The following is a 24,488-nucleotide window of genomic DNA, read 5'->3' on the forward strand; positions in this document are numbered from 1 at the left end:
AGTGACTTGAAAAATGACATGACTTCAAACATTAAACTGTGAAGTTCATTGTCCACTTCAACAGGCTGCCATCTTTCTGAATAAGAGGAACAGAAGGTCAGGTCAGGGTTTTCCACAGTAAAAGGTCTTAAAGGGAACTAGTTGGCTGAAATACAGTTGTGCTGTAGGTTCCCACAGACTGGTTGGTATCTAACCCAAGTTTCTCAAGCCCTTTTGTAACTGGGTGATTCATAGTGCAAAAGAAACTGAAAAGCATGTGGGCATGAATGAACATTTGAACTTTCAAGTCATGTAATCAGCCAACAAATTCCCCAAAAAACACTTATCTTAATAACGTTTTATTTTGTATCATTCATGGTAGAATCTGTTTTGTCAATTGCAGTGAATGTTATCTGGTTGCACATAACATTTTGCTACTGTTTTGAATTAAAGTCCAATCATTTTGAGGAAGCAGATAAAAACATTGTTGAGCTTCTGGATCAATTTTGATTGGTAAGTCTGTTTTTATTAAGTTACAGTGACATGAGAAATAAACTGAGAAGTGTTTCTCCTTCTCAATATGTCAGTAAGTAGTGTGAACATTTTATGCCTATAAAAGCTATGAATTGTGAAGCTATGTTAAAAATAACAATTTCAATACTATAATTATTGGAACTAGTTATGAGGAAATGTTATACATTACTTACTTGTTATGCTTTATTTCAATATGCTTAATATATACCTAAAATCTTCCAACTTTATTTTCATCCTTGTGTTCCTTTAATGTAAAACGTACACACAATTAAATGCCCATTGTTAAACTGCAAAAATACTTAGTAAACTATGACATTGTTTGGAAAAAAGTATCTGCAATAATTGCCAATTATATGAACACATCATTTATTACAAAAAACGGTTTATTATAAATGTTTTATAATACATTAAATGTAGTCAAGAGTTAGATGCAAGTGGCTGTTCCACTGGTTGTCATAGGTGTTTGCACCAATTTCTAAGTCGCTCTGGATAAGAGCGTCTGCTAAATGACTTAAATGTAAATGTAAATGTAAATGTAGTCTTACTAATGCCATGAACATAGACAACCATTTTGAATATTGTTGTAATGAATTTCACGCAGCAAAAAGGAACCATTAACAAATTAACGTTACTGTTAACAAATTGCCATTTAATATTACTATGAATTTAAGAATGTCAACAATCGTAATAACCAGGCTACTCATGAATTATTCATATACAAAATATTTAGACATAAAAAGACCATCATATTTAATTTGGTCGTGAAAAAAAAAACGAAAGCTAAATTAATCAACCTCACTTGCACACTGTTTTGACCAGTTTTTTATCTGTACTGTTTCGTCTTTCAAATATTTTCTTTGGTGCGAATAAATAAAACCTAAATTCAAATATCAATGATAATCAAATATGCAATTATGATATGTAAAATATAACTTATTTTGAGAAGCTATAATATACACAAAATATATTTCAGAGAATGCTTTCACTGAGCTTGAATTACATAACACCTAAAATCATAACACAAAATGATTCACCTCAACCTTTAGCGTTTCGGACCGCAAAGAGGCTGTAAAAGGTGCAGAACCCTGCTATCAGACATTCTGGTCAAGTGGCTGGAGACGAGTTCTGGAGGCTGTTGTGCCGCAGCTCTCTGAGGTACCGTTGTAGAAGTCAGTGGACGAGGCATAGCCTTGGTGTAGCCCAAGCTTCCCCACGCAGCTCAGGAACTGGTTCTCCGCCTGCCCTCTGAAGTGGTGGTCCAGGAACAGGTAGATGGCTGGGTTTATGCAGCTGTTGAGGAAGGCCAAGCAGCAGGAGAGGGTGAGGCCCTGACTCAAGACAGACTGTGTCGCAATGCTCAGATCGGCCCTAGACAGCCTGAAACCAATGAGGATGGTCTTGAAGATGTTGAAGGGAAGCCAAGACACCACAAAGGCCACGATTATGGTGAAGACCATCTTGAGAGAGTGGCGGTGTCGGGCTTCTGCGCGAGGGTTGCCAGCAGAAACACAGTGCTGGCGCAGGTGGGCCAGGATAGAACCGTAGCAGAGGATGATGATGAGCACCGGCAGGGCGAAGGTCAGGAAGACCATGGTCAGACTCAGACCCAGGAAGAAGGATGACTCTTCATCCTCCAGACAGAAGAGTTTGCCGTTGGGAGTATACATGCTACGGTACACCAGGGAGGGGGTACCTAGAGCCAGGGACAGCAGCCAGACCACGGCGCAGTTGAGACGCACACACTGGCTGCTGCGGAGAAAGCGGGAGTCCATGAGTCTCACCACGGCCAGGTAGCGGTCCACGCTCATGCAGGTCAGGAAGAAGATGTTGGAGAAGCGGTTGACGGCAACAATGTAGCTGGTCAGCTTGCAGAGAAGGTTGCCGAAAGGCCAGTGTCCCTCCTGACTGGACGAGACGGCCCACAGAGGGAGGGTGAGGACAAACACCAGGTCCGCAAGTGCCAGGTTAACCACAAACGTATCCACCAGACGGCCACCTCTCTTCCCCCGGCTGCCCATGACTGTGATCACAAAGAGGTTGCCCAGGAAGCCTGTGAAAAACATGAGGAAATACAGCAGTGGCAGGTAGATGTGAGAATAGGGAAGACTGGAGCTGGAGCGCTCCCCAAGGTAGGTTAGATCGTAGCTGACATTGTACAGCATGTCATCGCTGTAGAAGTACCTGTTGCTGTCATACGTCTCCATTTTGTGATCAAAGTTAAGTCTCTCAGCTGCTTGCTCTTTGTGTGTCTGGCTGGCAAGCTCAATACTTCTAGACAAACTATCTTGCGTCACGTTCTTAAAAACCACAGACAAACTGCCAGGTCCTATTTTCTTCTGTCATCTCTAGCACCATTGGCATGTTTTCTAGTTCTCTATCTGGCATATTCTGACAGAAATTACTCCAACTATTTCTAATGAGGATTTTTATATAGTATATTTGCATATCAGTTCAAATAGAAACACTTTAGACATGCAGGCAAAAAGTACAGCAAGAAGAAACGTAAAAACATATCAAAAGAAAAAGAACATATACAATACAATATACAATACTTGAACAAAATATTCAAAAACAGCTTAAGACTGACTTCTAGTAGCAGATGAAACAATAAAAACATTTGAAAGGGGCAGGATGTGGTTATGGTATTCACAGGGCTGATGTAGGTAGGCCTGCTGGAATTATGATCTTGTACATATTACAAAACAAATCCACTGAGTGAATTATTCATTTCAATCATTAAATTGAACCTAGACATGACATTGAACATCAACGACAGACTATTCATACAGTCTCTTGTGTGTCACGTGTGGTAAATAGCAAACACTAAACTGTTGTACTTGCATTATGAGAAAATACTTGCATTAGAATATCAAAATGGTACTTGCCAGACCCAATGACCGTGCACATGAATAAATCAGACTTCTCATCAGATGAGTCATAATATACTTGACGATAAAACTTACTGTAATGTGAACTTGATGGGAACTTAATGTGCTCATAGGCTGTGAAAAACATAACTGGAATGATGGCTTGATTTAACAACCACGTTTCCTTTTGACTGACAATAGTCTTTGAACAATTATGAACAATTGTCTCTTTGTCAGAAATGCAAATCATCATTGAACAGTTATAGAACATAGTGAAACTAATTTTATAATACTATTTTAAAGGAAAGGGGGGGGGGTGACAAAATGTTAAGCCTGACCTGAGCTAGTTGAATGTTGGTTATGTAAGAGAAGGTTAGTGTTCCAATAAAAATACGAGGGGATAAAGTATCTTCCATTTGACAAAAATATTTTCCTCCACTCTTGGCATTGCATCAGAATTTTCTTCCCATCAATGCTGAAGAGTTTTCTTAAAATGAAATAAAATACTAATAGGAGTGAACAACTACAATATTATATTCTAATCAAGAGTGACAGCTGTGCAAACATCATTTTTGCCTTAACTTGTCTTCTTAATATTGCATTTTAGTGTGATACGAGTCAACAATCATACATTTCAATGTATTTCAATCTCTACAAAACATAGAAAATGAACAAAAGCAAAAGACAAAGTACCTCCCAACCTAAAATGACCTATAAACATCACTAATGTGGTATTTAGCAATCAGTGGACAACAATGATTATGTTGGGAGAAAGAAAAAAGGAAATGGCGAGAGAGTCTGTGTGTTTCCAGCAGTACCAGATGTTCAAAACTCCTCCCTCCCTGAGTGTTTATTAAAACATTCCAGTCAAGTTAGGGACACCGTAAAGTTGGCCCCTCCTCGCACACTCTCCTCCCGTCGACACGCACACAAGGAAAAGGGTGACCTGTCCTCCCACAAAATGAGGGTTTTTCTCATCCTTGTCACTTTGACCTGCCTGGCTAACGCCCAGCATCAAGCCCTGATGGACTACCTGGAGCGGCGTCTGCTAGCCATTGAGGTAAGAGACTGTTCTTCTGCTCCCAGTCAGACCCTGGGCTCCAGAATAAGTCTGAAAGGAAACTCTCTGGGGATCTGGGAAACCTTCAATGGGATGCAGATGTGGGGATTCTGAGGAAAAAAATATTGACTGACTGTTTCTGCTGCTGCACCCAGAAAGTATAGATTTCATGCTTTAAATAAATTTGTTTCCGCCCAAAATAGAAGCAAATGGGAATAGATGTTTGAAGATCTTGTATGCAGGTAACTTCTGTAGTGTTCTGATTTATATAAAATATATAATATATATATTAGCCTTGTACATGGAGTTATTAGAACGTTGGACTCTCTAAAGGACTGACCAACTGGCTCGCTTCAAGTTGTTGTTGTACAACAAAACAGCTCCACTGCTATGTGTACCCATATCCCATTCTCCATCTTGCTTTCTAGTATTCTTGTTCACATGGAAAGTAGTTGGCCTCTCTCTATATGTGTTCTGACTCTGCATAAATAAATACCTGCATAAATACCTCCCTGACAAGTTATTTTGAGCGACTGTACTCAGAGAAACCTCTCGGATAATTTCCAGCCAGTGAGTCGTTCTGAGAAAGAGCATTCAATACTTTCCATTTCAGGTTTATGGTGAAAAGTGTTAACGTGGTTTTAGTGAGAATCCTTTTTTTTATATATACATTCATTTTTATTCAAGAGCACATCAAGAACACGTACAATAGATACACAACATATCTTTGCGGTCTTCACAAAGAAGCGTAATGAGATTCACATGTTAAGGGTACATTTTTGGTTGTAATAGAGCAAACATTTCAAGAGAATAAGAATAGAATTTTGGATAAAGCCACATCAGAAAAATAATAGAAACAAGCAAACAAAACCCCAGAAATGACTCAATAAGATATGTCCGGAACTTGTTGCAAGATTGATTTTATCACCTCCATGTCAACAAGTTCCCCGCATCAGACCTATCCACATATCTTTTAAGGGTGTTGCATTTTCTTACGCATTTCCTTGCTGCTGCTAAAAGATAATCTATCAATTTAAGTGGAGAGGAGTAGAGTGTATCCACAGGAACAATACCTAGTAGGAGATGACATGGGTCTGGTTGAATAATAATCCCTATGATGTCCTGTATAACATGGAGAATTTCAGACCAAAGAGACTGGATTTTCCTAAATATATGTGAGGAAGTACCTATTTGTCCACACTGCCTCCAACACGTTGCAGATATGTATTTTTAAATGTTTCATTTTTTAATCAGTTAAGAACAAATTCATATTTACAATGACGGCCTAGGAACAGTGGGTTAACTGCCTTGTTCAGGGGCAGAATGACAGATTTATACCTTGTCAGCTCAGAGATTTGATCGAGCAACCTTCCGGTTACTGGCCCAATGCTCTAACCACTAGGCTTCCTGCAGCCACAAAGGGTGGATATTCCCCATATTACTTTGTTTATTTTATTAAGTTTATCAGGGCTCATAAAAAAAACAATATAGTCCTTTGAATTAAAACTCCCTTGTTCGGTGACATGTAGTAGCTTTAGATAGTGTTTTCCATATATTCCCCCAACTCTCCTCTGATATCTGCACCTGTAATTCACCCTGCCATGGGTTCCTAAGATTATCTAAAGATACTGTTTGCATGTTAAGGATATTGTGATAAAAGTTTGAAACGGGCCCAATGCTTTTCTCTTGATAAAGTAATTCAATCATCTTATCAATAGGAGTAACCGGCTCTGTCATTTTTTGGATCAATCCTTTTTTAACAATGAATTGCCTTACTTAAGGTACCAATAACAATTAGTTTAGAATATAATTAATTCCTCGTGGATTTCTTGAAATGATTTAAGAATTGAGCCTTTGAACAGTTGAGAGACTCTACAAAGCCCTCTCTCTTCCCATTCCCTAAATCCTTGGGACATAGTAGCAGGAAGGAAGGCTGGGTTGTGGAATATACACTCTTAGAAAAAAAAGGTGCTGTCTAGAACCTAAAATGGTTCTTTGTCTGTTCCCATAAGAATAGGAGAACCAGTTGAAGAACCCTTTTTGTTTCGTGGTAGAATCCTTTCCACAGAGGATTCTACTTGGAACCCAAAAGGGTTCTACCTGAAACCAAAAAGCATTCTACCTGGAACAAAAAAGGGTCCTGCTATGGGGCCAGCCATAGAACCCTTTTGGAACTTTTTTTCTAAGAGTGTACTGTAGACTAGTGTCTGGAAATGTCATTACTCAGTTCATATTGGCGTTGGATCTCCCTTAGTGAGACTCCTTAATCAGTCCTGCAGCTGTCTGCTTGAAATAATTTATCAGGTGATAATTCAGTCTACTGTGGGCTTTGAATATTTTTTTATAAAAAATATTGCTGCATACCACTTCAAACCTGTCACATAGTGTGTTATATCCACCGGTTGTCCCTTTCTGTGGCATTTGTAGCTGTCTTTTCCTAGTTCCTAGCCACACCAATGGCTCTTGTATACAACTCTAATCCTGACCTTTCTGCACTCTCAATCCCTCCTAGCTGAGATTACCCCCTGCGTGCTGATACATCCCTTGCATTTACTGGAGTGCAAATCTAGTCAAGGTCACTCAGAAAAGCTGATCCTCAACCTGCACTTCACTTAATGTCTCTGTCTTCCTTTAATGCGATGGCCAGAGGTTCCAGGCTTAGAAGGAACAGTAAGGGAGAGAGGAGACATCCACGTGGAGCCTGACGCCACACTGGTGATGACTGTGGCAGTGGCACCAGAGAACAGGGTTTTAATTCATCCTGTGAAATAGGGACAGAACCCAGGACTACTTCTACACGACCTGCTCTAACTGTCTTCTTCTCACCACTCCCACCAGGACCGTATCTCGCTATGGCACGAGCAGACGAACCGCTACGCCACAGAGCTGCGGGAGTTCAAGCAGCAGATGGTTGCCCAGATTGAGACCCTTGACAAGGACAAGGAGACGCTGAGGACGGATCTAGACAGCGTGGGGACGCGCGTGGACCGCGTGGAGCGCGAGATGGACTACCTGGAGACACAGAATGGGGCGCAGCCCTGCGTGGACGTGGACGACAAGCTGGTGGAGCAGCAGGTGACTGTGGTGAAGGAGAAGAACAAGGTCAAGTACGCCAAGGCCACAGGTGAGACGTGGCAGATGCGGTGACATACTGGGGGGATAGAGACACAAGTAGTTCACATGGTAGTTACTTCCTGTGAGGATCATAGTAAAGGCCTGCTGGGAAGAGGCAGAATAGAGCAGTGGTTAGTTACATAGCCCTTCCGTGACATGTACTGTAGACATGATGACATATTGGGAGGACAGACACACATGTAGTACAAATTATTACTTACTAAGAAGATCATAGCATAGGCCAAAGGAGAGGACAAATGAAGTAAACTCAGCAGTAGGGGTAATGTGAGGCCTTGTTTCCTGAACAGATCTTCTAGATGATGAGCAGAGATAGAGAAGGCCACAATGTCTTAGCCATTGTACTGTTATGTAAGTAGGTTAGAAAATATATATTCCCCTCATATCATTATTCTTCTCTCAGAGGCCATTATTAAAGAGTTTAAGTGGATTTCATTCAATGTTGTGCTTAACACTTTTTGTTCTGCTCTACAACAGTATGGTTTGTTTTATTTGCATAGAGAAAGCAATCTGAATGCAGTCAATTTAGGAAATAGTTTGTTTATACTTGGTTGTTGAGGTTTAGGAAATGGGAGGTATGTACTGAGATGTGAGAGCATGCTGATGAAATATGTAGATGAAGGACTGACTGAAGATGCAATGCTTATTCAAACAGCATACTCTAAATTATGCACCACTTTAATTGTAATATTTTCTCTTAGTTGCACTCCAGCCGGATGAATAGCCAGTGACTCATCAAGTTTAATTGCCTGTGATCCTGATACATGTTGCCACCTACAGCTGAGTGCTGTTGCCTACTCGGGGTGCATGTTCTGACAAAATCAGGTTGAACACGTAAAAGCTAAAACTTCACAAAAAAATGTACTATAAGAAATGGTACTATCCTTTCAACTTTACCTAGTCCCTCAGTATTACTTTTGGTTGAACTTTATCAATATGGTATGGTGTAGTATGTTTTATGACACAGGTATTACAGGTATCACAGTTGTAAGAATTGTAACAATGTGTACATTGTAATTACACTCAACCTGCTGTGTAATGTTGACTACCATGTAAAAAAAACATGGTATTAGCCCAACTCATGAATCTATCGTCTCTCTTCCAGACTGCAGGGACATGATCTCTAGCATCAAAGCCATGAAGATTTTGAAGCGAGTTGGAGGCCCAAAGGGCATGTGGACCAAAGATGTGGGCAGTAGCTCGGGCAAAGTCTACATCTTCAACGGCACAGACGAGGACACCATCTATGAGTTTGGCTCCATCCGGGACTTCACCATCTCCCAAGGCACGTCCATGGCCAAGACCGTGAAGCTTCCGTCTCCTTGGCGAGGCAGCGGCCACACTGTCTACAACAACCACGCTTACTACGTGAAGGAAGGCAAGGAGCTTCGGCTGATCAAGTACAACCTGCAGAATGGCTCGGTGGCAGACAGCGCTGTGTTCCCCGTCCAGGACCATGTCCCCGTGTACAGCCTGACTCCGGAGACGGTCATTGACCTGGCCGCAGATGAGGAGGGCCTCTGGGCCATCTACGCCACCAAGGAGACTGAGAGGCACATCTCACTGGCCAAGATGGATGCCAACACGCTGGACATCGAGCAGATGTGGGACACGCCGTGCCCGCGAGAGAACGCAGAGGCCGCCTTCATCATCTGCGGCACGGTGTATGTGGTCTACAACACCGCGCTGCCCAGCCGCTCACGCGTCCAGTGCGTCTTTGACGTCAGTGATATGGTAACCAATGACGATGCACCTCTCGTGTACTTTCCCAAGCGCTACGGCTCTCACTCCAGCCTCAAGTACAACCCGCTGGAGCAGCTGATCTACGCCTGGGATGACGGCTACCAGATCCTCTACAAACTGGCCATGAAGAAGAAACTGGAGGTATGAGCTCAGCAGGGCCGTCTAGTGTTGAGGTGGGTTTGAGATTTCGCTCATCTATACCCGAATAAAAGCCCAGAAATGTCTGTGTAGGCGAAAAATAAAACATATTTCAGACTGTCATATTCAGTGGAATGTTTTAAACTTTTATCTTCCCTGGAGCAAAGATCAATAACATAGATATGTCCAAAGGTGTGAAAATTACTAACATGGTTTGTTCAACTTCGGCACAAGGTTTTGCAGCACTGTTCTGAAGGTAATATTGTATTTCCTGTGTTGATTACTGACAGCAAAACAGTTCAGTGATATAAAAGCATCCATTTACTGTAGGTATTGCTTGATGTGAAACATTTCTAGGATCATCAAGAAAGATCTAGGAGGGTGTGGAATGGAGAATCTGAAGTAAATACATGCAGCTGTATGATATGTATGTTTTTTGAATATCTCTCAGTTTAGCACTTCTGAAAACCACACATTTTTACCTATTTCCTGGCTATGCCTTTCTGTTGAATAAAAAAAATACTTGCATGAAAGTGTGTAGCTTATTTTTCTTCTATGTTGTTACAGTAAAAGAGGAACATACAGTATATCGACACTCGATTTGGAATGTTAGAACCAGAATCGACAACTTTATTATCACTTCTTTAAAATACAAGGGACGCCTGGAAACAGTTATGTTACAAATACACATGTTCAATACAAAAGTGGAAAGATACTCTAAATTGCTTGGAAAAAACAGAGGAAAGTCATTAATTCAAGCACTTATCACAAGGCTAATGAGGCAAAGGGGTCAAAGGTCAAGCCAACACCCTCAACAAAGTACATGACATTGCCTGAACAAGAGACTATTGGCAAACACTTCACAGGTGACAATTGAAACAGAAAAGTAAATTCAGGGGGATAGTCATGTTGATAATATCATAAACATGTGATTCTAAATACAGTGCTATTATTGATGTCAGTATCAAAGGGCATTACATATATACAAAGATGTTAACCTCAGGTGTATAACCAAACCAGGCTGAGCTCAACTGCAAAACTATTGTTGCAATAACAATGATCCCACCAGACCCAGTCAGTATACACTAGGCTATACGTACCATGACAAAGTGGCTGTCCAAGAGGGCACAAGAGAAATGTGTTTGTGTATGTGTGTGGGTATGCGATGGCGAGATAATGTCATTCCAGAGCAATTTACTGCACTTTACATATTCTGAGGCACAACATGTGTGGGTCTGGGTCTGGGACACTCCATATTTCAGGCCTTGCTACAGGGCAGGCTTTGTAGAGTCGTGGAGCATAAACTCTAGCTCCTCCCTCATGGACTAGACAGGAGTCTTGGAGAAGGGCAAGAGCCTTGGCTGTCAAAACTTGCAGTGCGGGTTTTCCACTGAGGACACATTTCACATGGAAAGATTAGTCATTCCGAAGTGCACCAGCATGAACATTGCTGTCACTGTTAGGAGTGTACCTACCATCAGAAATCCTACAAAGATAAAAGGGGGTACATACATTTATATTTTGGTCATTTAGCATATGCTCTTATCCAGAATGACTTACAGTCAATGCATTCAACAAAGGTAGGCAAGACAACCACATCAACCATATCTCAGTCGTTGCAAGTAGAACTTTCCTCAATAAAGCAGCTATCAGCAAAACACGCAGAATTGAAAGTCAGCAGGGTGTTTTTCTCTGTGTCTTTGTGAGTAATAATACCTCTTTCTGAGACTTGCTTGCCTCCAGTAGAGAGTGCCAGTGAGCGATGGGCTTGCGTGGATAGGCCAACATCTCGTTCCAGTGGTCTCTGCCCAGTCCCTCTGCATGACTGCCCACTCTGTTTACACCTATGATCTCATTGTGTCCCACCCTAAGGAGAAAAAAGGCAAAATGCACCTATTAACTCTTCAGCCACATCTGGTATAATGTAACTTCACATTTTCGCTTCTACAATTAGCAGAACTGACAGTATTAGTAGGTCTCTCAGAGTTAGGGGATGGTTGTAGCATGAACAAACATATCAGTAACAAGAACTTAGTCATTATTCTTGATAATATTGACATGCATTGCGTCACAAATGATATTGGGTATAGCATACAAGTCATAGTCCATGACGGATATGTGCAGGCTGACTTGGTCCATGTTCTCAGGGGGGATGTCGAAGATGATAGCTTCGTTATAGGTGGGGTTCAAAGTGTTCCTCTTGATGGTGGTTTTCTTCTTTTTCAAGCGCCGTCCGTCACACTCCAGGGAGACCTTGACATATGGGTCTGCCAATAAACAAGACAAAATAGTATTTGATTTATTTAAAAATGACAGAGTGCTTAGCTACTGAATGGATCAAGCTGATTTGACTGTACATTATGTCATATGTAATTTAGCTAAGTCCGGCGAGACGTATTACCAAACCAGATTCCGTTTTTTGTCTTGTAAATCTTTTACCAGAGGTATAGCCTGGTCAATGGTTAGAAGAGTAGGCAACAACGTTTAAGGTGAAACAAGCACAAAACCTTTAAACGTGAACCCATTGACTGAACTGTACCTGAGTATCCTGTGATGTCCATGGCCTTGAGGTTCCTGCACTTGATGACGGTCATGGTGAGTCGGCCTGCGGTCGGCAGGTAACAGAGAGAGAACATGATCTCCCCCAGGTCTACACTCTCCTGTGTTCATTGCCACAGACAAAACACATCAGAACAGAAGGAAACAGTTATCACACATTACAATGCCACAAATATTGTTAAAGGGATAGTTGAATGATTTTACATATTTAGATATTTGTTTCGTTATCCTTGAAAGCATTCCCTGTACAAAACCAAAGTGTTGATTGGTATCACTCCTTGTCCATAGACTGCATTCATGGTAAGGAAACAAATATCTAAATATGTTAAATTGCTGAACTATACCTTGGTAGTACTATACTGTAGCAAATGTACAATTTAATTCCCATTTAATCTATAATGTGAATGAGGATGGAAGTTAGGCAGTACAAGGGGGCATTGACCCCACATCCCCTGCCTGGTCTCCTATTCTTGAACACTTGTGACTCACACATGGGATCAAATCATTACAGTCGCTCATTAGAGCACCATTGAGGTGATTCCTTATTAGGACCATCGCTTTAAAATACTTTAGAGCTTGCCTGACACAATGGAACCAATGGAATAGTCCCAAAAATGCAAACCAGATAATATAGCACTTCCAACATGCAAGCTCATTCAAACTTGTGAAGAATCCAATGACAGATCCAAAAGGCTATCTGGACTTACACTGTGCTTTCACTTCTGCTTTGCTTGCTCTTTGGGGTATATGCCAGAGCTTCATAAAATACATCTATTTGATTCGTTGATTGACTTACAGAGGTGGCGTACTGAATATCCTTCCAGATGGCCATCTCACGGGAGAGGTCCGACACCTCAAACAGATTCTCCAGAATGACCTCTCCGATCATGTCGTGGCGGGAGAAGCGGTCAAAGTCAAATACGCTCAGGTGCAGCTTCCTGCTGCCCAGCTCCTCGTAGGGCACGGTGAACTGGAAGGACTCATCAAACATGGGGTTGAGCGTCTTGCGATGGACGCGGGTCTGGAACTTGCGCTTGCGGTCAGGCAGGAGGTAGATTTTGACGTAGGGGTCGGAGCTGCCGCATAAGTCCTTGGCGGGCAGGTCGAAGGCCTTGAGGATGTTGACGAGGAGAGCCTCAGACTCGTAGTCGTACTTGAGGGAGAAGTTGATCTTACCACAGGTCTTGGCGGCGGCGCAGTTCTTGGAGGACTCGTCGGCCTCCAGTGGGCTCTGTTTGTACAGCTCTGGCTGGATGCGGCCCAAACTGGCTAGGCTGGTGGATTGGTCCTCTGTATAGGGGAAGTCGCTGCCTCGGTCAAGGCTGGTGACATGGTGCATTTGTCGGGGGAGGTGCTTCTTGAAGGAGCTGTGCCTAGAGACAAGGAGCCATTTTTGCCAGTTGAATCATTTTCTTGGACAATTTACACACTGTAGAACAATTTCAGCAGTGGAATAATTCCAGTAACATATGGCATGCCTGGGAAATCTATGCCCCCTGCTGAATACTGTTGTCAGTTTCCAATTTAGAGAAAATGGAATTGCATTTTCTCTCTGATATTAGATGATTTAGAGTTCTCTTATTTAGCTCAATAGGAGCTCCATGGCAATAGGGGCAGTAAACTGACAATCTCATTGATGTTCTATGTATCTCATCTTAAAGGTCACAAATGAATATGTTACAGGTGTAGATATGCATAATGATCTTTACCTCTATGACACTTTAAATAGCCCCTTCCTGACATATCACATACTATTACCTCAATACTATTACATGTCCTGGACATAAACACTGAGGCTCAGTGGAGCCCTAGTGCAACCTATTGTAGGAGGCCCTTACAAACTGATCTAAGGTCAGTTTTGAGGAAGCACTGATAAGCTGATACCAGGGATGCCTTTCAAGTGGCACCCTATGCACTACTTTTGACTAGGGCCAATAGGGCTCTGGTCAAAAGGAGTGCACTATGTGGGGAATAGGGTGCCATTTGGGACGTATCCTAAGTCTGTGTCCCGAGGCAACTTCCTCCTGAAGCCTGACCTATTGGAGGAGTTGGGCTCGGTGGTCTGCCTGGACATACGCGTGCGGCGCAGGAAGTGGTCCTTCATGGACAGCTGCACCTCGGCAGGGATGTCAGGTGACGTGTGGCTGATCTTCACAGCTGCCTCTAGGAAACTTGCCGGGTCCAAAGGATTCTGCTTGTCCGACGCCATGGCGTGTGTGTGCGTGTGTGCGTGTACGAGTGTAGGCCTGTGGCCGTGTGCGGGCAAGGCTCTGTCGTAGGGTCTGTCAGAGGCAGAGGAGGGGGGGGCGAGGGCAGTGGCACTGGAGGAGAGGTCCTTGGTGCGCCAGTGCACCCTGCACAGCTTCCAGGAGGCAAAGACGATGACGCTCAGCAGGCCCAGGCCACAGGCCACAAACACCAGGAGCAGGAGGCTGAAGGAGAGATCTGGAGGGGGAAGGATGGCAAGATGGGTGGGTGGTGGAGGGGAGAGGAAGAAGAAGATAGAAGAAGAACATTACTTTATTGTCCAATTGTACACAAGATCCAACAAAAAATGTGACTTCCGCTTTATCCCAACCCCTCTGAAAGACACACATACGTACACACGAAGGTTGGAGAGGTTGGAGCAGGGGGCAGTCATTCTGCATGGCCCATGGAGAAGGGGAGGGAGGGAGGGATGGGTCGAGGAGTAGAGGACAGGAAGGGCGGTGGATTAGAATGGGAACGGCAGGTATATACAATATGCATGAGTGAGATCCGATAAAGGTAAAGGTTTCATTTAAAGACATCGCACTGCTAAGCAAAGTGTTTTGAAAACCCTCAAAATCGAGAGCAACTGAGCTGCCACCACCAACTAAGGCATGTCAAAGCATTAATTTCAATGGATTATTGAGAAATACAATCATTTTGGGTGTCGGTAAGCATGGTGCATGGTGTATAGTCATCAATCAGCTCACTGGTCACCATAGCAACACCCACTCGTAGCACGCGCTCCAGCAGGTATATTACACTGGTCATCCCCAAAGCCAACACTTCCTTTGGCTGCCTTTCCTTCCAGTTCTCTGCTGCCAATGACTGGAACGAATTGCAAAAATCTCTGAAGCTGGAGTCATATCTCCCTCTCTAACTTTAAGCATCAGTTGTCAGAGCAGCTTACCTGTAACTGTACACAGCCAATCTGTAAATAGCACACCCGACTTCCTCATCCCCATATTATTACTTACCCTCTTGCTCTTTTGCACCCCAGTATCTCTACTTGCACATCATCACCTGCACATATATCACTCCAGTATTAATGCTAAATTGTAATTATTTTCGCCTCTATGGCCTATTTATTGCTTACCTCCCTACTCTTCTACATTTGCACACATTGTAGATAGATACAGCTTTCGGAGCCATCATCGACTCAGTGGGTTTTGTCCAACATGTCTCTGGACCTACTCACTGTCACAGTCATACTCTGTACCTAGTTTTGTCCCATGGAATAAATGTTGTGGATCTTAATGTTTTTTCTCATAATCCTGGACTATCGGACCACCATTTTTTAACGTTTGCAATTGCAACAAATAATCTGCTCAGATCCCAACCCAGGAACATCAAAAGTCTTGCTATAAATTCACAGACAACACAAAGATTCCTTGATGTCCTTCCAGACTCCCTCTGTCTACCCAAGGATGTCAGAGGACAAAAATCAGTTAACCACCTAACTGAGGAACTCAATTTAACCTTGCGCAATACCCTAGATACAGTTGTACTACTAAAAACTAAAAACATTTCTCATAAGAAACTAGCTCCCTGGTATACAGAAAATACCCGAGCTCTGAAGTAAGCTTCCAGAAAATTATAACAGAAATGGCGCCACACCAAACTGGAAGTCTTCCGACTAGCTTGGAAAGACAGTACGGTGCAGTATCGAATAGCCCTTACTGCTGCTCGATCATCCTATTTTTACAACTTATTGAGGAAAATAAGAACAATCCAAAATTCCTTTTTGATACTGTCGCAAAGCTAACTAAAAAGCAGCATTCCCCAAGAGAGGATGGCTTTCACTTCAGCAGTGATATATTCATGAACTTCTTTGAGGAAAAGATCATGATTATTTGAAAGCAAATTACGGACTCCTCTTTAAATCTGCGTATTCCTTCAAAGCTCAGTTGTCCTGAGTCTGCACAACTTTGCCAGGACCTAGGATCAAGAGAGACACTCAAGTGTTTTAGTACTATATCTCTTGACACAATGATGAAAATAATCATGGCCTCTAAACCTTCAAGCTGCATACTGGATCCTATTCCAACTAAACTGCTGAAAGAGCTGCTTCCTGTGCTTGGCCCTCCTATGTTGAACATAATAAACGGCTCTCTATCCACCGGATGTTTACCAAACTCACTTAAAGTGGCAGTAATAAAGCCTATCTTGAAAAAGCCAAACCTTAACCCAGAAAATATTTAAAAACTATCGGCCTATATCGAATCTTCCATTCATCTTAGACATTTTGGAAAAGGCTGTTGTGCACCAACTCACTGCCTTCCTGAAGACAAACAATGTATACAAAATGCTTCAGTCTGGATTTAGACCCCATCATAGCACTGAGACTGCACTTGTGAAGGTGGCAAATTACCTTTAATGGTGTCAGACCGAGGCTCTGCATCTGTCCTCGTGCTCCTAGACCTTAGTGCTGCGTTTGATACCATCGATCACCACATTCTTTTGGAGAGATTGGAAACCCAAATTGGTCTACACGGACAAGTTCTGGCCTGGTTTAGATCTTATCTGTCGGAAAGATATCAGTTTGTCTCTGTGAATGGTTTGTCCTCTGACAAATCAACTGTAAATTTCGGTGTTCCTCAAGGTTCCGTTTTAGGACCACTATTGTTTTCACTATATATTTTACCTCTTGGGGATGTCATTCGAAAACATAATGTTAACTTTCACTGCTATGCGGATGACACACTGCTATATATTTCAATGAAACATGGTGAAGCCCCAAAATTGCCCTCGCTAGAAGCCTGTGTTTCAGACATAAGGAAGTGGATGGCTGCAAACGTTCTACTTTTAAACTCGGACAAAACAGAGATGCTTGTTCTAGGTCCCAAGAAACAAAGAGATATTCTGTTGAATCTGACAATTAATCTTAATGGTTGTACAGTCGTCTCAAATAAAACTGTGAAGGACCTCAGCGTTACTCTGGACCCTGATCTCTCTTTTGACGAACATATCAAGACTGTTTCAAGGACAGCTTTTTTCCATCTACGTAACATTGCAAAGATCAGAAACTTTCTGTCCAAAAATGAAGCAGAAAATTAATCCATGCTTTTATTACTTCTAGGTTAGACTACTGCAATGCTCTACTTTCCGGCTACCCGGATAGAGCACTAAATAAACATAAGTTAGTGCTAAATACGGCTGCTAGAATCCTGACTTGAACCAAAAGATTTGATCATATTACTCCAGTGTTAGCCCTACACTGGCTTCCTGTCAAGGCAAGGGCTGATTTCAAGGTTTTACTGCTAACCTACAAAGCATTACATGGGCTTGCTCTTACCTATCTCTCTGATTTGGTCCTGCCGTACAAACCTACACGTACGCTATGGTCACAAGACGCAGGCCTCCTAATTGTCCCTAGAGTTTCTAGGCAAACAGCTGGAGGCAGGGCTTTCTCCTATAGTGCTCCATTTTTATGGAATGGTCTGCCTACCCATGTGAGAGATGTAAACTCAGTCTCAACCTTTAAGTCTTTACTGAAGACTCATCTCTTCAGTGGGTCATATGATTGAGTGTAGTCTGGCCCAGGAGTGTGAAGGTGAACGGAAAGGCTCTGGAGCAACGAACCGCCCTTGCTGTCTATGCCTGGCCGGTTCCCCTCTTTCCACTGGGATTCTCTGCCTCTAACCCTATTACAGGGGCTGAGTCACTGGCTTACTGGTGCTCTTTCATGCCGTCCCTAGGAGGGGTGCGTCACTTGAGTGGGTTGAGTCACTGATGTGATCTTCCTGTCTGGGTTGCCCCCCCCCCTTGGGTTGTGCCGTGGCGGAGATCTTTGTGGACTATACTCAGCCTTGTCACAGGATGGTAAGTTGGTGCTTGAAGATATCCCTCTAGTGGTGTGGGGGCTGTGCTTTGGCAAAGTGGGTGGGGTTATATCCTTCCTGTTTGGCCCTGTCCGGGGGTATCATCGGATGGGGCCACAGTGTCTCCTGACCCCTCCTGTCTCAGCCTCCAGTATTTATGCTGCAGTAGTTTATGTGTCGGGGGGCTAGGGTCAGTTTGTTATATCTGGAGTACTTCTCCTGTCCTATCCAGTGTCCTGTGTGAATTTAAGTATGCTCTCTCTAATTCTCTCTTTCTCTCTTTCTTTCTCTCTCTCAGAGGACCTGAGCCCTAGGACCATGCCTCAGGACTACCTGGCATGATGACTCCTTGCTGTCCCCAGTCCACCTGGCCGTGCTGCTGCTCCAGTTTCAACTGTTCTGCCTGTGATTATTATTATTTGACCATGCTGGTCATTTATGAACATTTGAACATCTTGGCCATGTTCTGTTATAATCTCCACCCGGCACAGCCAGAAGAGGACTGGCCACCCCACATAGCCTGGTTCCTCTCTAGGTTTCTTCCTAGGTTTTGGCCTTTCTAGGGAGTTTTTCCTAGCCACAGTGCTTCTACACCTGCATTGCTTGCTGTTTGGGGTTTTAGGCTGGGTTTCTGTTCAGCACTTTGAGATATCAGCTGATGTACAAAGGGCTATATAAATAAATTTGATTTGATTTGATTTGATATGGACGTTTGTTTATGTGTAACTCTGTGTTGTTGTTTTTTTCGCACTGCTATGCTTTATCTTGGCCAGGTTGCAGTTGTAAATGAGAACTTGTTCTCAACTGGCCTACCTGGTTAAACAAAGGTGAAATAAATCAATACAAAATTAAATTGTCTCTCATATGCAGTCTGTCAGCCTGCCTCCTGGTGGTTTAACAGAGAACTTCACCAGGACCTTATATTCACAAATGAGCTGATCTCTTTTTAGAATCTATTGCACTGTAATTGGGTGCTGTACGCAATGTGCCTCTAGATAAAATGTATCTTAATGATCAAATGCTTATTCTGTGAGTCCGTGCCTAGTCTAAGGAGCTATTTGTTTTGGCAAGTCTGTCCTCACAAAGGAGAGAAGCCTAAAATGGGGCTAACCATGCCTGTCCAGAGGTATCATGCTCTGGACTGGCACGATTCAGCTTGATCCCTGAATAATAAAAGCCTGTAATGAGTTACATGTGTTTGATTACACATGATGCATGGCGGAAGAGGAGAGGAGTGAGGTGGGAGGAGAGTGGGAGGGAGGAACGAAGGTGGAAAAAAGTTTTTGACTTCCTGGTCAGAGTTTCTGTTTATCAGTACCAATGACAGGGGATGGACTTGTTCTACTATTTCGTTTTTAGCTGTAGAGCACACTGCTAGGGTGTTTTTCAACCCTCCTCCACCACACTCCATTCTTGTTCCACTCCTCCTCTTCCTCTTTTCTCTTTTGTTTTATCCATGGCTTAATCAACGTAGTTTGGCCTGGCGGCCAGCTGGGAGTGTTTCAGCGTGGTTCCATGTTAAAATAAAAAGCACCATGGGGAATATGACCCCTGATTCCCGTAAACCTCCTTCTCTCCTCTCCTCTCCTGCTGGTACAATAAAGTTTTTTTTTTTTAAAGCCAGCTGCTGCTGCATAATACGTTTTCCTAATGGAAACCATAAAATTTCTCTCTCTTGCTCTCTCTCTCTCTCTCTCTCTCTCTCTCTCTCTCTCTCTCTCTCACATACACAAAAATACACACACACAAAGACACACGCGCATGCATGTAGAGTGCAAGTGTTCACTGTTTGACTTGCAAATGCGCAAAATGTAATTACAGTCTTATTCCAGATAAAGAACAGCCCCACAAACCAAGAGAGCCACATAGGTAGAATAACTGCTCCCCTGTCTCTCTGTGGCCCTAGTCTAGGATGGTTATAAATCACTGGAATGCAAAATGCGGAGCTCTCTGTTTTCTATGATTATTACAAATGTGTTTGCATAGGACTTGCACTGGGTGTGTGCCACACATATTGGAGAGGGGCCAGGATGGGAAATGAACAAAAACTGTTTCAGTTTCTATCTGCATTTCCCAGAGGGTTAATGAGTGGAGCATCACAAACAATTGTTTGGAAAATGGGGGGAGGCATTAAAATGTAGGTTACTATCTCCTTAAAACAGCTGTCCAGTCTAATTAATTAAACATGATAAAATACATTAATTATACATGAGGTTTCTAGTAAAGTTGGGAAATTCACAAGCTGTAGCTACAGTTCCCTAAATAAAAAATGGAAGCCTGTAGAAAATAGCTACTCTGGAGCAACAGAGACTGGTGTGAAAATAAAATAGTCGGCCAACGTTTTTGTTTCCTAATGGAGGTGATCATGTATTATATATTTAAAGATAGTCTCAGCGAGATGTGTTGTCACGAGCAGCACCGCAGATGTTGAGATGAGCAAGATGCAAGACTTTGCTCTCACACGGTCACGCACAGCATCTGCGCATGTGCACGGGTTCGCTTCACGCTGTTAACAGTGTGACAGTGGAGACGTTGAGCCTCTCACTTTAACGCTCTTAGTTGTTGCAAAAATGTACGCACTATGCTGTTTACTTTCTGCATCTACGTCATACCTTTCATCGAACATTTTCAGGGTAACTCTTTACACTCATATACGGTTGAAAATGGCCGATTTGGGTACTGACATATTATATTGAAACGCAGTGGCTGTACAGTAGCATGCTATAAATGACCTCAGACCTCAGGCTCTGTGCTTCACAGCGCTGTATGGGTATTAACTGACAGTTGTTCTGAACTTGAGCACCACGCGCGACAAGTTCCCACATCTCTCCCGCTAATTGGGAAACTTGTTCAAATATTTTGTTTACCGAGTTAGGGAAAAAAATAAATGAAAATGAAAAAAAAAGTGTAATGAAGAGGATTATACATATTGCTTTGATGTCATACAAACAAGTCAAACATCCATAAATCCAAATGTGCACTTCACATTTCCAAATCATTAAACTCATGTAATTTACAGTGTCAACGTTTATGATCCCTATGTTTCATGTACAATTACAAGATGACATATCCTGGGTTGTTCTGAACAGAATGAGCCTATGTTTGTCGACTGTGATGAAAATTTACCATGGCACATGCACCTGTATGCACTCATAACTCCTTTCTATGCGAACCAAAAATACAATCTGTTTCCCTTAATTGCATAGTGAAAGCCTAACACTGTAATATCATATTTTTTAACTTAGCTTGTCATGTTGGCAATATAACAAGCTTTCAAATAATGCCCACTTAACCCAGTTTGTGATTTATAATGGACCGATTTTTGGATTGCATTAACAACAACAGTAATTTTATGATGGTGGGGATGCAGGGTTGTGTTCCAAACAAAACAACTACAAGTGTGCTTGCTCTAGTTCCTCAACGGCACAGCTAGAAGAGCTCAAAAAAGCACCTTATAGTTTAAGACTCATCTTTGAGTCATAAAAGTGCAGTGAAATGACTTAGGAACTGTGCACACTTTGGAGAGGTGTGTGTCCACTTGGAGACACCAGTTAGTCCTCTCATTCAAACCCTTGTAGTTTTTTTTGTCTTATGTTGCACCTACAACACATTTTACAGGAATATTCTTATCGTGTTAATGAATGTATCTAGTTTATTTTCAGATTTAGTTATCAACAAATTTGGCAAGTAGTACAGTAAATGTAAAATGCACATAAAATCAACAGTGTAATGTTTGGATTCAGCACTGTGTCAGGTGAACTTTTGTGTCCTCACCTTCGGTATAAAAAAAATCCCTTAATCTCAAAACTGTTCCCTTTCAATTGATTACCATGATTATGCATATGCTTTTCATACTTCTTCTATAAGAAATATTTCAATTTAGCCCTATCCATATCGACCAATTCCCAGGAGTATAAAGGGTTATTGAGGACCCAGATACTGATTAAATGGGGCAGAAATTACATTTGAACCACAGGGGAGCATTGCTTCCACTCATAACCAGACTATTTTTCTATAAACACTGCTGAACAAATGATATCTCAAATTATTGTTTGCCCTTAATCTCAGAAATTAGATTAAGATTTTTTTCCCCTCTCTCACACACACACTTGAATCTCTTTCCTGCAGCAGAGATAAAGCAAGTAGCACAAAGGGTGATGTAAAGCTGAATCTTGGTCTTATAAGCTCTGTTTTTCATGAGGGATGGTGCTGAGCCTGCTGCTGTGGCACATAACACCCCCAACATACCAGTCAGCACATCCTCGTGGTGGAGAGAATTTAGGACATATGGTTATCCCTGCATACTTTAAAATATGATGCTGGAATTTCACAGTCAATCAAAATTATGTGCCTTACATGCACCATAATTAACTTTTTGAATATTGGACTTATTTTAGTGGGCGGTTGGGTGACTAACCCACTATAAAGTTTAATGTACCTTCAATGAGTGATACAGCTTCTAAGTATCTCCCACCGCCGAATGTCTAACATGGTGCTCAATACCCTAAACAGAATCCGTCTGAGGAAATTCTCCCTGAGTGTTTAGTGTTCTACTGCTGTAATACAGAGTTAGTGCAATTTCAAGGATCAGCAGTTTATTGAGATGTGCGTTTATTGCTCTCACAGGCTCTCTCTCACACACACACACACACACACACACACACACACACACACACACACACACACACACACACACATCTTCGTCGCATTAAATATTGATGTGAGAGCGGTGCAAGCTTGTACAATTATAACACATCTCACACCTTTATCATGTCAGCCTAATTGTCCATGCAAGAGCCAAAGCCAAGCGCATGCCCTGGATAATACATGGTATTCTGATTCAGTGTTCAAAACAGTAATTGAATCTAGAATGTCTTTTTAATTCAATAGATGTCAGGTGCTATGCCCACTGTTTTCATGATACTGTATTTGCAGTGTTTACTCATCATAAATCGTTGAATCTTTTGTGATGTTTTCTTTGTAAAAAAAAAAAAGGAACAAATGTAAATTGTGAAAAATGACTGGACACAAAGGCATGACATCATCCTACAATTGGATCTTAGTGTCTGCAAAATGGGAGAAATTGCAGTCCAAACTACATTTACTGTATCTGCGGCATTGCTCTCACAGAAATAAACTGCAATGAGACCAGACTTGTAGAGCTTTCTTTTTAGGGACCCATAAATCTGATTAAACCTTGTTTTGTAGCAGACACAGAGAGCAACCAAAGCCCCAGGGGTTTTTCTCCTCGTCAAGTGCCCTCGTATACAACCTGGTCTCTATAGTAACCTGTCCAATAGACATTTTCACTCCCCCTCCCACTGCCCCCACCACTATCCCCACCCCCTAATTTTGAGGGCTGTAGTCTCTCACACAACATGTCAAGTACAGTATATATTACATGATCCTCGTCATTCGTTCTTACACTAATTCTCTACGTCTTGGTGGAGGATGTGCAATAAAAAGTAATACCCCCTCTAATCACCCTTGACTGGGATGAATTATCGTGTCTCATCATGGCTCCTCTTAGAGAATCTTTAAGCAATTACTACAGCAGCCTCCTTGGCTGTTTATAGGCCTCAGTTGCCTCACACCTCAACCTCTTTATCATCCTCCACACTCAATCCTTTACACCTGGGATTTACTCACATAGATGACACTCATGAGGAATGGGCCACTTATTAACTATAAAAGATGTCAGAGGAAAATAATGGGTCTGGGATCATCCCTTCATCCACGTTGGCCACATGGTTAGGACTGACAATACACAGGAAATAGGCTACCAGTCTGAAAAATAATTTTAAAAATAATAATTTCCAGCTGGTTAAAGTGGTTGTGTTGGAGAAAGAAATGCTAGTCCAACCCCATTGTTCCCATTAAAAGAGCACCAAAACATTATCTTCCCATGTATTTACCCCAAGTAAAGGGTAAAAACAAAATAAATATTTTTTACTGTTATAGTACAATCTCCATCCTATAGCTCCTCCCAACTCTTCACCGCAGCCTCCACACAAACTGACATTTAGATGAAGGGCATCAGTGTAATTGCAGGCAACATTTTCCCGGGGCCGCAGCCCCGGCGACCCTATGTACAGTATAGTATGGGGGAAGGTACACTTCTCCCTCCAGTGTGACGATATTTACAGACAAGCAATTACTGGGATTGCCATGTGGAAACTCACCACAACAACCCCTGCTGTATGTGCTGGTGTCCCTATAGGCCTACCTACACCAACCCCCTTATTTAAAGGGGCTATTATTTTATTTAACTGTTGCCAAAATAAAAACATTTAAATAGCCATATTGTTAACAAAGTCCATCAAATATCTTGGTTAAATTGATTGAGTATAATGGGTAATTATGAGTGTTACATCAGTTTACTGTCTTTATAAGAAATCGCCCATCCCT

At 42.2% G+C, this 24,488-nt stretch overlaps 3 protein-coding genes across 3 annotated transcripts in view; 1 reads left to right on the top strand and 2 right to left on the bottom strand.

Annotated features, from left to right (window-relative positions):
- Positions 1–935: 935 nt before the first annotated feature.
- On the bottom strand, positions 936–2,890 carry LOC118389509 (probable G-protein coupled receptor 25). Its single transcript, XM_035779412.2, has one exon. It carries the CDS (start codon positions 2,715–2,717, stop codon positions 1,605–1,607), a length of 1,113 nt encoding a protein of 370 aa, XP_035635305.1. The 5' UTR covers positions 2,718–2,890; the 3' UTR covers positions 936–1,604.
- A 1,354-nt stretch (positions 2,891–4,244) lies between these two features.
- Positions 4,245–9,986, top strand: olfml3b (olfactomedin-like 3b). Its single transcript, XM_035778072.2, has 3 exons — positions 4,245–4,440; positions 7,279–7,564; positions 8,678–9,986. Exons 1-3 carry the CDS (start codon positions 4,342–4,344, stop codon positions 9,460–9,462), a joined length of 1,170 nt encoding a protein of 389 aa, XP_035633965.1. The 5' UTR covers positions 4,245–4,341; the 3' UTR covers positions 9,463–9,986.
- A 68-nt stretch (positions 9,987–10,054) lies between these two features.
- syt6b (synaptotagmin VIb) overlaps positions 10,055–24,488 on the bottom strand; it is an 81,348-nt gene continuing 66,914 nt past the window's right edge. The window contains exons 8-13 of the mRNA XM_035778071.2: positions 14,049–14,457; positions 12,809–13,385; positions 11,993–12,113; positions 11,549–11,720; positions 11,170–11,320; positions 10,055–10,843 (exon numbers count right to left, since the gene is read on the bottom strand). Of these exons, the coding sequence (XP_035633964.1) occupies positions 10,772–10,843; positions 11,170–11,320; positions 11,549–11,720; positions 11,993–12,113; positions 12,809–13,385; positions 14,049–14,457 (1,502 nt within the window). The 3' untranslated portion in view covers positions 10,055–10,771. The remainder of the gene's footprint in view (positions 10,844–11,169; positions 11,321–11,548; positions 11,721–11,992; positions 12,114–12,808; positions 13,386–14,048; positions 14,458–24,488) is intronic.

Source organism: Oncorhynchus keta, chromosome 10, assembly GCF_023373465.1.
Source record: "Oncorhynchus keta strain PuntledgeMale-10-30-2019 chromosome 10, Oket_V2, whole genome shotgun sequence".
NCBI lineage: Eukaryota > Metazoa > Chordata > Actinopteri > Salmoniformes > Salmonidae > Oncorhynchus > Oncorhynchus keta.

Excerpts from the sequence above, each read along its gene's own strand:
- olfml3b (XM_035778072.2), top strand. The coding sequence starts at position 4,342 with ATGAGGGTTTTTCTCATCCTTGTCACTTTGACCTGCCTGGCTAACGCC. Across the intron at positions 4,441-7,278 it reads GGCGTCTGCTAGCCATTGAG|GACCGTATCTCGCTATGGCA; the intron begins GTAAGAGACTGT and ends CACTCCCACCAG. Across the intron at positions 7,565-8,677 it reads CAAGTACGCCAAGGCCACAG|ACTGCAGGGACATGATCTCT; the intron begins GTGAGACGTGGC and ends TCTCTCTTCCAG.
- LOC118389509 (XM_035779412.2), bottom strand. The coding sequence starts at position 2,717 with ATGGAGACGTATGACAGCAACAGGTACTTCTACAGCGATGACATGCTG.